The 12916-nt window shown below is 30.0% G+C and overlaps 1 protein-coding gene across 2 annotated transcripts in view; it reads left to right on the forward strand.

Moving 5' to 3' along the window:
• The window catches only part of LOC126735609 (runt-related transcription factor 3), a 163697-nt gene that overhangs the window by 135355 nt on the left and 15426 nt on the right, over window positions 1–12916 (forward strand). The window contains exon 3 of one of the 2 annotated variants that reach the window (XM_050439670.1): window positions 8961–9080. In XM_050439670.1, coding sequence (XP_050295627.1) covers window positions 8961–9080 — 120 coding nt within the window. The remainder of the gene's footprint in view (window positions 1–8960; window positions 9081–12916) is intronic. The other variant, XM_050439671.1, reaches the window with a different exon arrangement.

The following is a 12916-nucleotide window of genomic DNA, read 5'->3' on the forward strand; positions in this document are numbered from 1 at the left end:
CATCTGGTATTATGTCATTATTTACTTTTATTTAAAAATTATTTTGAGGCGCTTTTTTTTGACGGTTGGTAATCTCATTAATAAATTTCCATGTTTTTTTGTAGTCATTTTTGGATTCATCTATTTTTAGCTTATAATAATTATTTTTTGCCACCTTAGTTAAATTATTCCTAAATTTTTTATATTTTATTTTATCGGCAATATTATGGTTCATGTTTAAAGATTTTTTCATGCTATCTCTCTGTTTTATAGAATTAATAATACCCTGGGTTACCCAAGGCTTACGTTTTCTTGTTTTGCTATTTAGTGTTATAATATACGTGTGTTTCCTTAGAAAATATAAAATTTTATTTTTAAAACAGGTATATGACTCTTCTATATTGTTGTTTGTAAACACTTCTTCCCATATTTCTTTAGCCAGATCATTTTCTAAATTTGTGTAATTTATATTTGCTTTCCGTTGCATGCTATTAAACTGGGCAATATTTTTTGTTACATTTTTAATAGATAGCCCAATAGGATAATGGTCAGTTAGATTAGTTTTAAAGATTAATGGTAAGATAGAGTTTTTTCTTAAATCAAACTGATCTATTTTTAAAAATATATGATCGAGTGCTCTTTTAGAATTGTGGGTTTCTCTTGTTGCTTGATTTATGCACGACATATATCCATTTTGCAACATAACAGTTAAATACTTAGTTACATTCATATCAGTTTCCTCCAAAATATTAATGTTAATATCCCCAATAAATATATTGCACATATTTTGCTTTCCTATAAATCCTTGTGTTTTCAGATCGTTTAAAAATAAGTTTAAATTTGTAGAAGGACATCTAGACATCTAAAATTATTATTGTTGGTGATGTTGTTCGGTGGGTGGACGATGTAATAGGACAGTTTATATTTATAATAAAATTTGTAATATAATTTGTTCAAGCTGTAATGTGAGAAATTATTGTTTACAGCAATAATTTTTATAATATTATGTTCTTTTTAAAAAGCGTTTTTGGACAGAGGTAATTTAAATAAAAGGTAGAACATTGAATTAAAGGCTGCGTATTTGTGTTGATAAGGGGAATTGGAGTTAAAATGGATTATATTATCTGTTGCAGAAGGTTTGCGATATACTTCAAAAGAAATACTGTAAAATTTTCCGTTTGTCTCTCTTTCCAGCGTAAAAGAGATCTGATTATGAAGGGAGTTAATAAATGACAAAAAATCCAATAAATCATTCTCGTCACCAACCCACAACACGCACACATCATCCACGTACCTTTTATAAGCTCTCAAAAACCCCGCAAAACGACTTTTCATGATTTTTTTCCTCCAAGACTTTCTATCGACTGACAACTTCGTAGCTATTACTAGGAATCCAACGATTAGTTTTTTCTCAAAACTAAAGAATTCTCTAGATCGATGTCTTATAACTCTAGGATACTTTAACACCACTAAACCTATACCCTATGAACCCACGTACTCCTGTGCTCTATGGCTTACCTAAGATTCATAAGGAGGGAAACCCGATAAGACCAGTAGTTTTCTTCGTAAGCTCTTCTTGCTACAAATTATCCTCTTGGCTTAACAATACTTTAAGAGAAGTAACTGGTTTTCGAAATGAATTCTCCATTAAAAACTCAATTGAATTTGCCATATATCTAAAGCAAATAGATGTTCCAAACAATGCCATTTTGCATTTCTTAGATGTAAAGAACTTGTTCCCTAGCATACCCTCCTCAGATTGTTTAAAATTGGTTGAGATCCTGCTAAACAATAATAGTACTTTGCCAAAAAACTGGTGGTGGATAATCTATTCCACCTTTTATTATTAGTTTTGGAACAAAATTTCTTCAAATCTATTGATCAATTCTTTAGGCAAAAATCTGGTCTCGCCGTGGGTTCTTGTCTTTCACTATTTTTGAGCGAGGTCTTCGTGAGTCACTTGGAGGAGAAAATCATGAAAAGTCGTTTTGCGGGCTTTTTTGAGAGCTTATAAAAGGTACGTGGACGATGTGTGCGTGTTGTGGGTTGGTGACGAGAATGAGCTATTGGATTTTTTGTCATTTATTAACTCCCTTCATAATCAGATCTCTTTTACGCTAGAAAGAGAGATAAACGGAAAATTACCCTTTTTGATCTTCTTTTATACCGAAATAATAACAGTATTTCTTTTGAAGTATATCGCAAACCTTCTGCAACAGATAATATAATCCAATTTAACTCCAATTCCCTTTATCAACACAAATACGCAGCCTTTAATTCAATGTTCTACCGTTTATTTAAATTACCTCTGTCCAAAAACGCTTTTCAAAAAGAACATATTATAAATATAATTGCTGTAAACAATAATTTCTCACTTTACAGCTTGAACAAATTATATTACAAATTTTATAATAAATATAAACTGTCCTATCACATCGTCCACCCACCAAACAACATCACCAACAATAATAATTTTAGATGCCTTAGTTATTTCGGCGGCATTTCTCAACAACTTGCAAAATTTTTTAAGCTTTTCAACCTTTCCATAGCTTTCAAAACGACTAACTCACTAAGAAAGAACCTAGTAAAGACGCTGGATAAAAGTGACCTTCTGTCTAAATCGGGTGTATATTGTATTACTTGTAAGGATTGCCCTGCTGTTTATGTGGGACAATCAGAAAGGAGAGTATCCACAAGAGTACAGGAACACCTAAGCCTTGTTAATAAGTTCAGGGACACCGACACCACAGAAACTAAGTCAGCATTTGCTAACCATTTATTATCAATGGGTCATAGTTTTTTTGTCCCTGAAAATGTTTCCATTGTTCACGAGTGCCCTAAGGGTAGAAAGTTGGATATCTTGGAGAAAATGGAAATCACCAAAGCCAAAAGGAGTCCAATTTTGACTTGCGTTAATGATGTTTTCACCTTTGAGACAGGACTTATCTTTAATAATCTTATCTAACCTCTTGTTTCTGCTCACAATACGCATATATGCCTTTGACTCTAATATTCATAAGCAGGGCTGGCCGAGTGGATAACGGTCTGGTGTTTCACCGAGATCGACTTTAGAGCGTGGGTATACTACACCTGTCACGTTTTACATTTTTTGTTGAATTTTTGTGCCGTGTTATTGTTTTCATTATAAAATATGTAGGTATTCTCAGATTTAAATTTTATTTGTCAGTACTTAGCAGGTCATCTAGCTATAAGGTAATTTTAACTAATTTTTAATATTTGATTTTGTTTTAGTGTAAGGTTTTATTGTATTTACGTGTGTTTTTCTGCTTATTGTAGGTCTGATTATGCTTTATTAGCGAAACATGTTACCTGATTAATAAATAAAAAGATATTTTGAGACTGAGACTTAGAGTTTTCATTTTTTCTCTAGTTACGTAGGTCTCTTTGAGATAATGGACGAGTTTTTTCAATCAATACTCAATACTCAAATATTTATTTCCATAGACTGATACAAATTCGGATTATCGGATTTCGAAGATCCTATCTTTATAGATAGGGACAACAATAGAGTTCTTTACAGCAGAAGGAAATGAGCCCTCCTGAAATGATAGATTAACAAGATATGTAATCGGTGTCACCAAAAATTGAAGGACGTGTTTTATAAGAGAGCAGGAAATTCAATTATCACCAGCCTATTCTTAAACATTTGTTCGGAAGTCTGAATCGGCATTCTCTAACAATGGGTTATCAAAGATCTACTGAGGAAGGTTATATTTTAAGGAAAAGGACCTTGGCTCAAGTTGTCCCAGAAAGAAAGTTTGGGGCTATTAGATCGGGGGACTTTCCGGAGCTAGCTATTATAATTAACCTCATCGTCCAATTCACTGACTTGGAAAAGTGTCATTAAGAAATTGAGGCTGTTACCTGAGCGGACCTACCTTTGTTTATTTTAAAATAACCAGGCTAACAGGTCAAACAGACTCAAGAAAGTAGAAAATACATAAATATAAAATGGGAAAACAACTTATAAAAAAGGTACATAACACGAAATATAGAAAACTTGGCAAATAATTTCTCAAAATCCAAACCATGGTTAAAACAAAACTGATTACCGTTTAATATCAGGTATCACTTTGTTTAAGTGAAATGATGGAAAGCACAGAAAAACTACAACAAAACATAAAAAGAGGGATAGTAATCTTGTCATGAATTATAAACCGATATCCTCACTTCCTGTGATCTCAAATGTATTTGAGAGACAAATGCCTGCACGGATGGTTCCGTTTTTTGAGGGAAGAGACTTCTTTTCGGCTTCCGATGGGGAAAGAGCATCACCCTTGACCTCTTGAAAGATGCTATGAACTGATGAATGAGAATTATCACATATAGTGTAATGACTAGGGGTCATTACACTATATGGTAATATATGGCTCCTTATTTTAGGCTGAGAAGGTGTCAAAGCGGGCCAGAATTAATGGCGTTGCAACTATATAACAAACTTTCCAAAGAAATAAAAACTCTGTCAGCTATTAATTTATTTAAAATAACTGTTAAACATTTAGTAACAACCAACGCTTTTATAGTGTTAACGAAGACCTTGAAAATATAACTTTTTATTAAAAGTCCTTAAGGCCATAATATTGGGCTATATTGTAGCGGCCTTCTTAATATACCTTATGTATTGGTGCTAAGGAATGTGAGATGTGCTGAAACTGTGTTTAAGAATTGTAACTGTTTATTATATATAGTGCTTTCACTTCAAAACGAATCATCCTTAATAACTTAAAAAAAAAACATGTTAATTTAGATATACAGGGGGAAGTTTAATTTTATATTTGACAAATTTCTGTCAATGACCTTCCCACCTCCAGCTAACCTCACTTTGATATGCCAAATAAGAATCGTGTGACACATCATTGTAAGCAGCATCCAAATATCCATTCAATAGTGCTAAAAAAATTTAAATCTGTTGACCTACCAGTGAATAATTAGCTGATATGTCTGGTAATAATAAATATTATATCGACGTCATACCATATGCCAAATTGCTACCCTAAGTGTGATACATCATTTTAAAGGGCATACAATCTACCACATAATGGTATACAAGAAATGGAAGTCTATAAACCGTAAAGGTGTTAAAAATAACAATTTAATGAGTTCAAAGAATTAATTTGAGCTCAAAATGTGCTCCGGTATTCGCGAGACAATAATAAAGTCTGTTTTGTAATTCCTCACGAATATTGGCAAGTGTTCGTCCGCTAATATCTCTGCATTCGCGAGTAATTCAATCTTTTAAATCCTATTAAGTGCTGCCAAAAATATTAGTAAAATAAATCCGCCTAATGTTCTACTGCAAAAAATTTTAGGAAGAATTTTATAATAAATTATTAGTTATTTTCTGGCAAATAATAGATGCATATTTAAAAAAAAATTGGACTCAATGAACTGCTTATTACTTTACATTTTTAATGGTAAATTGCTTCAAGTTGCGATCAATCTTTTTGGCAGAATAAGATGGAAAATTGTTTGTCATTTAAAATATTGTGTGACACTATGAGGCAACCATTTGAAATACAAAAGCTTTAGATCGATAAAATACCTATTATTCCCAGATATTTTTGGTCACTCTTCGCCGGTACGTTAACCGATTTAATTTTTGTTTGGCACTGTTAAATAGACATTTTAATGCTGCTTACAATGATGTGTCACACGACGCGGGATCTCATTTGATATATGAAAGTGAGATTAGCTAGAGGTGATTGGCAGAACTTTGTCAAATATAAAATTAAACGTCCCCCTGTATATCTAAATTGATTATGTTTTTTTTAAGAATTTATAAAAGGTGGTTTATTTTGAAATGAAAGCACTGTATATATTTATATGTTATCTACAGTTAGATTTTTTAAAGCAATGACTTAAAAAAAATCATTCGTCAGTGAAACAATATAAGTACTTGACAAATGATAAAATGATTCGTGGCAAAATGACCTAACATTTCTACCTGTGCCGCTTCATCAATTAGGATTTGCCTTTAAACCCTTTTCTTTGTTGCTACTGATCATTTTGCTTTAAATTTGGGAATCAATTTTCTGATATACTTACATTTCTTTTAAAGTGTATTTTGTTAAATTCTTTAGAAGTTTTTTCTTTTAGAACCGCAAATAAAAACCATCCGAACTTTTTTAGCCAAACTGTATCAGCCATGTCTGATTTACATTTAGTACACAAAATATTAATTTGATGGAATTAAGTTTCCAATTGGATGGTTTTGGACTTTTATTTTATTATTTGTACCTACTGACAAAATATTTTGCACTTCATTTTTTATTACATTCCATAACGCAATATACTTAAATATTTAAACACATTTATATCACGCCTTCGACACATTCCAATTCGATATAATGCAGAATTTTTAAATAAAATATTTTTTTTTTACAAAATTGATATCATAAAAACTCCTATTAATTATTTAAACATTTCCATTTCTCTATAGCATTATTAATTGCTATAGAAAAATTGAACTTAAAAAAAAATATTTATTTTGAATTGATCAAAGAATGTGTTCTTGTGAATGTGTGAGCGGGTCAATCAATTAAAAGACATAATAATTTAATAAGAAATCCACTTTATTAATTATTGCATGTTTTGTTACTAGTCCTACATTAGGTGGAAAAATATTTCTTGTACAATAAAAGTTTTCTCAATGTAGCCTTTAATTTATAGTTGGACTGAAGGGCGTTTAAGAGGTGACTCACCCCGTAACAAAAACATGATAGTTTTAGTTTCCCCAACCTTTATGACAAGTATTCCTAACCATGTTTTTTCTTCTAAACTAATGTTGGTTACTAAGATGAAGCTGCGATGTTGAGAAAATAGTAAAATGCATTTTGAAAATGTCAAGACTAGATTAGTGCATAAAGAATAATATTCAGTAATTGTATTTTAAAGCGCAAAATACATGTTCGCTTTCCTTTTTCTACAACCGAAGTAATTTTAAAAAATTGTGGTGTTGGACTTGGTGTTTTTTTAATTAAGAATTACTGTCTTTACTTTTTAAGTATATTTTACCTATTTTAAAGTTAATCGTTAACATAACCACATTTTTATTTCCAAGGCCTTTAACATATTTGCTTTTAATAAAATTATATGCTAATTATGATTTCTAGTTCACTAGAACATGTATTTTATTTACTTTCCTTGGTTACTATAACGCAGAAACGGTACCCAGTTTTAAAAACGTTAGGCGATTTACTAAAAATCTTTGATGCATACGTTGGTGAAATAACAGTTAACGATTAGAATGTCCTTCGTTTCTTAATGATAAGTAAGAATTAGTAGCAATATACGCCATTTAGACTTGTGCTAAAAAGATGCATTTGTGACTTATATGAATTGTAATTTGTAAGATTTAGACGAAACCACTTAAGTTTTAAATGTAGTAAGTATTAAAGTGAATATCAATTTTAAAATTACTACAGTAATAATTTGTTCTATCTACAAATACTTTTTGAATTTAATCCATATGGTAAAAAGAGATTTTATTTGAGATAAAAATATAATTATTATAGATATAATTAAAATTGTTCTGATATATCACATCACAGTTAGTGTATTGTTAGATTATTAGGTTTTCAAGTTGGTATAAATGAATTAGTCTGTTAAAATTGTGTTGATATAAAAGTGGTGCAGCTGATACTGAATGTGGAAAAACTTATATTTAAATTCAACTTTAACTTCAGTGTACCTTGAAATTACAAAAGAAAAACGATTAGCTTTAAAACAAGGTACAGTATGGATGGTCCCGCAGCAAGTAAAAGTCAGCTTAGTAAATTTCCAAATAAAAATCCATGTTAATGTGAGGCCTTTAAGAAAAAAAAATGATTATTTTCTTGGAGAAAAAACATTAGCAATGTCTGAGTAACTAAATACTTGCTAAGAGAAGAAGAAAAGAATGTGTTATATAAGAAATTTCAGCTGTGCAGCAAAATATGTCAAAATATTCCGATTTTTTGCAGAAACTTGCTTTTATTTCACAAACAAACTACTTAAATATAGGAACATAATACCTCGTTAGAAAGGGATTTCAATTTCCTTTAAGATTTTTTTTTTTCCTTAGTTATAATATACAGGATGTTTTATTTAAAATGCATTTTTCTCAAGTTAGCGGTAAAATCACTAATTTTGACCAGCCCTGTATAATGTAGAACAAATTTTTATAGTGAAGACTAATGTACAATACTTTCGTAAATCACGCCCATAATTTCAATTTTCTGCGCATTCCAGTGCCGTAGTAATAAAAATTTATTTAGAGCTATGTTTTGGTAATATAATTGAGAAAATAATAAATTAATTCTCGAAAACCACTAAAAATAGGTATAAGAACACCTTATACAAAAACAATTATAAAGCAATAGTGGATTGGAAAATAAAATAATATATAGAGTATTCCATTTAAGATAACAAATTTGCTACTACTTTTTGGTATAAGCGGCAGGGGCTGCTTCGCTAAAAATATTTTAAATCATTAGCCAAAACCCATGATGCCAAATTTTCAAAAAAATTTCAATTTTCCGTAAACGCCTAAGGTATCATCAAACATCAATCACCCAGTATAATACTATAATATAAAAAATAAAACATATTAATATAATATAATGTTAATTCTATTGTATAAAATATTCGTATATAATATAAATTTTATAACCTATGTATCTGAAGAGTAATTTTAGAAGTCAATGAAAAAATGTTTTCTTTTTTCTTAACTTACATGGACCTACAATTTTTAGCTTAAACTGTGCGATTTAGCATTATCAGTTTTAGACGTTAAATTAAATAATTAGACTTATTATAAAAAATATTTTTATTATAAGTCTTAATATTTAAAATATATAGTTAAAAGTTAAAAAGAATCGTTAATATTGTTAGAAAAATTTTAACAAATATAGTAATAATTGTCTATTTATTTCTATCAAAAAATTCAATTTAGAAAAGGACAGTCATCAGTTTTAATATAGTGCTTTCTTTTTTAGGACAGCAACAACAGTTCCATTTTGCCTTTGGGCAGAGACCCTTTCCATTCGCAACGTCAGACCCTTTATCTGGGTTTCGGATGCCACCAATAGGAAATTGCAATAGTAAGTCTAAAAAGTATATTTTATTGTGATTTGTTGAAAGTTTGATTTTGCACCACATGAAAACAGTGCTAGCCCGTAGTGTTTTTTTATGAAGGTAGCTTCTCTTCTACACTTAAGGTTTTAGTAAATCAGTAATATTATTCATGATTTATTTAACATTTTCAAACATGTTAATAGATTAGATATAATTTAAAATACACAACTTTTAATTTTAATTTTTTGTATACGTAACACAGTCTTTATATTTTCTGATGACATTATATTTTAATAGACCTCTAGTTGTAACGTTTTTGCGTTATTCAAATCAAAAAACAGTTTTACTAATAACCAAAATTGTTTGTTTTATTCTTGACACGTGTTTCATGATCTTATCTTCGGGAGAAGATTAAAACTAAACTAACGCTACTTATAAGTCGCCTTACATACTCAAGATGTAATTAATTGAGCGAAAAATCGAATAAAGCAAGTCTGAACATAGTTTAAATAGTTACTACAGTAGAAAATGTCTATAAGGGATTGGACCCTTATTAATAATGGTATTTTGATTTTTGAATCCTGCTAAACTTTCGTATACGTTTAAGTTTTGATTGTTATTAATTGGTTTAAGAAATTTTAAGTTGTTTATTCCTACAAACTGGCCAGTATGTAAAACATATTTAACCAAACTTTTACATTTTCTTTAAATCTGATATTAATTGATTCTTGTTTGCCCTATGTATTTCCTATCACATTCCTTACAATTAATCTCATAGATCCTAGACTTTTCATTGGTTTCATTTTATCTTTTGGGTTTCCTTAAATATTTCTAACCTTTTAACTTTCCAAACTTTCTTAGACCAGTCTAAGACCTTTAAAAACCCTATTAAATCCTTTTGTCAAGATAGAGTATCTCATATAGTATTGAAACTAAAGTTTGCTTATTTTCATCTTTTTGAAATGTGGTAGAGCTTTTAGGATTAGCTTTAAACCAATGTTTTTTAATCAGCTTTCAATCATCCTATTGTCATAACCATTGATTGTTTCAGTTGTTTAAATTATTTCTTTCTCCATAATAAATCTATTACTACTTAAAGGATGCGAGGCCAACCGATGTAACAAGCTCTCTATTTTATGGATTTCGCCATTTTTAGTTAAAACAATGGTTATAATTGAGTATTTATATCTCTAAACGTATGTGTTTCTTTTCTATAATTATCAAATACTAAGCGATATATTATTTTTGATGACAAAAGTATCCAAAAATGGAAGTTGATTTTTGTTTTTTATTCGAAGGTAAATTTAATGAATAGAAAACAGTTACTTAGATTTTCTACAAAATTATTAATATTGCATTTGCTTATGTTGAATATGGCAAGCACATTATTAATATATCCTAACCATCTCGTGAAAAGTAATGAAATATATTTTTTGTATTTAACTCAAAACGGTTCATTAACAGCTTTGCTAACATGTGAGAGGGTACCCATGGCTGTACGCTCAAGTTATTTATAATACGAATTGTTTAACTCGAAAAACTCATCCATTATTACATGTTTCGCTCGACTAGAGCATCATCAGACCTAAACAATAATTAAAATTATGTAACCCGAAAAAAGGAGAATTCAACAAAAACTTACCATAACATACACAAAACACATAATATTTAAGTAAACAAAGATTACAATAAAGTGGCACTATCTATGTACAAAGAACTCAACTAAACAATTAAATCCTTTATACATTTCAGAAATCTAACCATCATTTAGGAGTCTGGAACTACTTGAGGTTATTAAAAACTAGGTAGCCATCAAAATCAAACCTTTCATTAACACAGGACAGATCTGGGCTTTTAAAAAAGACATGACCTTGGTAACCTTAGAATATTTTAATTCCACAAAACAAAAACTATATCCCATGAACCCTAAAACACCTCTATTATATGGGTTGCCAAAAGTCCATAAAACTAGCATGCCAATTAGACCTGTGGTTTCCTTTGTTGACTCCCCTTGTTACCAGTTATCATCTTGGCTTAACAACATTCTTAGAAATGTCTCAAACTTCAAAGCACCATATTCTGTAACAAATTTAGTGAATTTTGCCAAAAGCATTCAGAATGTTCACGTTCCAGATACAGCCCAGCTTATATCGCTAGACGTGAAAAACTTATTTCCAAGCATTCCACCCGCTGATTGTCTGGTCTTAGTCAAAGATCTTCTCAGGGGGAAACTTGATTCACTTTTGGTGGAAAATCTACTTTTGCTTCTTTCTACTGTGTTAGATCAAAATTTTTTCCAATTTAACAACCGTTTTTTTCAAACAAAAAGAAGGTCTAGCAATGGGCTCTTGTTTATCGCCATTTCTTAGTGAAGTATTTTTTAGCAACTTAGAAACAAAAATAATGAGCAGTAATTTTAAAAATAATATCATCTTTTATAAACGGTATGTGGATGATATATGTTTGATTTGGAATGGAAGTGAGGTAGAGCTTACAAATTTCCATAATTATGTCAACTCTCTTCACTCTAAAATTGAGTTCACAATCGAAGGGGAACAGAACAACACCTTACCATTCTTAGATTTACTACTTAAGAGGGAAAGAAATAAGATATCCTTTGAAATATTTCGTAAACAAGCAACAACAGATAATATTATACAATATAATTCAACATCACCGTCCTCACATAAATTTGCTGCTTTCCATTCTTTATTTTACAGACTTTTTAACATCCCACTTTCTCGTGAAGCTTTTAAAAAAGAATTCCTTACCATTAAACAACTAGCAGTCAGTAACTTTTTCCCTCTTAAACCTATATATAAAATGTATTTTCAGTATGTGAACAAGTATAAATTATCATTTAATTTTATCAGACAACAAACAAACAATATCAAAACTTTTAGGTCGTTTACTTATTTTGGACCAATTTCGTCACAATTATCCCGCTTTTTTTCTCCCTTTGGCATAACCCCAGTTTTAAAACCAATAATACCTTAAATAGACATCTAATTAAAACTAAAGATAAACTACCCCCGCTATCTTCTCCAGGAGTTTATGAGATTAGGTGTAAAGAGTGCCACCACAAAGAGAAGATTTCTACTAGGATTAGTGAACACAAGGCCCAATACAATAAATTTAAAAATACCGAAATCACAGTGACCAGATCAGCTTTTGCTAATCACCTTCTCGACTCCAAACATGATTTTCCTGACAGCCAAAATATAAAAATACTGCATCAATGCAACAAAAGTAAAAAACTAGACTTGTTGGAGACAATGGAGATTAGTAAAGCTTTTTAAAAGCCCAGATCTGTCCTGTGTTAATGAAAGGTTTGATTTTGATGGCCACCTAGTTTTTAATAACCTCAAGTAGTTCCCGACTCCTAAATGATGGTTAGATTTCTGAAATGTATAAAGGATTTGATTGTTTAGTTGAGTTCTTTGTACATAGATAGTGCCACTTTATTGTAATCTTTGTTTACTTAAATATTAGGTGTTTTGTGTATGTTATGGTAAGTTTTTGTTGAATTCTCCTTTTTTCGGGTTATATAATTTTAATTATTGTTTAGGTCTGATGATGCTCTAGTCGAGCGAAACATGTAACCTTCGTTATTTTATTAAATGTATTTGTGATGCTGTAGATTTCGTGTTTTTTACCTTTTATAAAAGTATACGAATTGTTGTATTGAAAAATATTTACGTTACTTAACCAACACTTATAACGCCCTCCCTAAACGAGAAATCTCTTTTCTCTAAATAAATAGTTTTTTTTTTATTTTTTAATATTTTTCCTTTTAAAACTTTTATTTTATTCTAAACATAAATTTTTACAAAATTTTTAAAACTGTATAAAACCTAAAAGT

This window comes from Anthonomus grandis, chromosome 4, assembly GCF_022605725.1.
Source record: "Anthonomus grandis grandis chromosome 4, icAntGran1.3, whole genome shotgun sequence".
Classification (NCBI taxonomy): domain Eukaryota; kingdom Metazoa; phylum Arthropoda; class Insecta; order Coleoptera; family Curculionidae; genus Anthonomus; species Anthonomus grandis.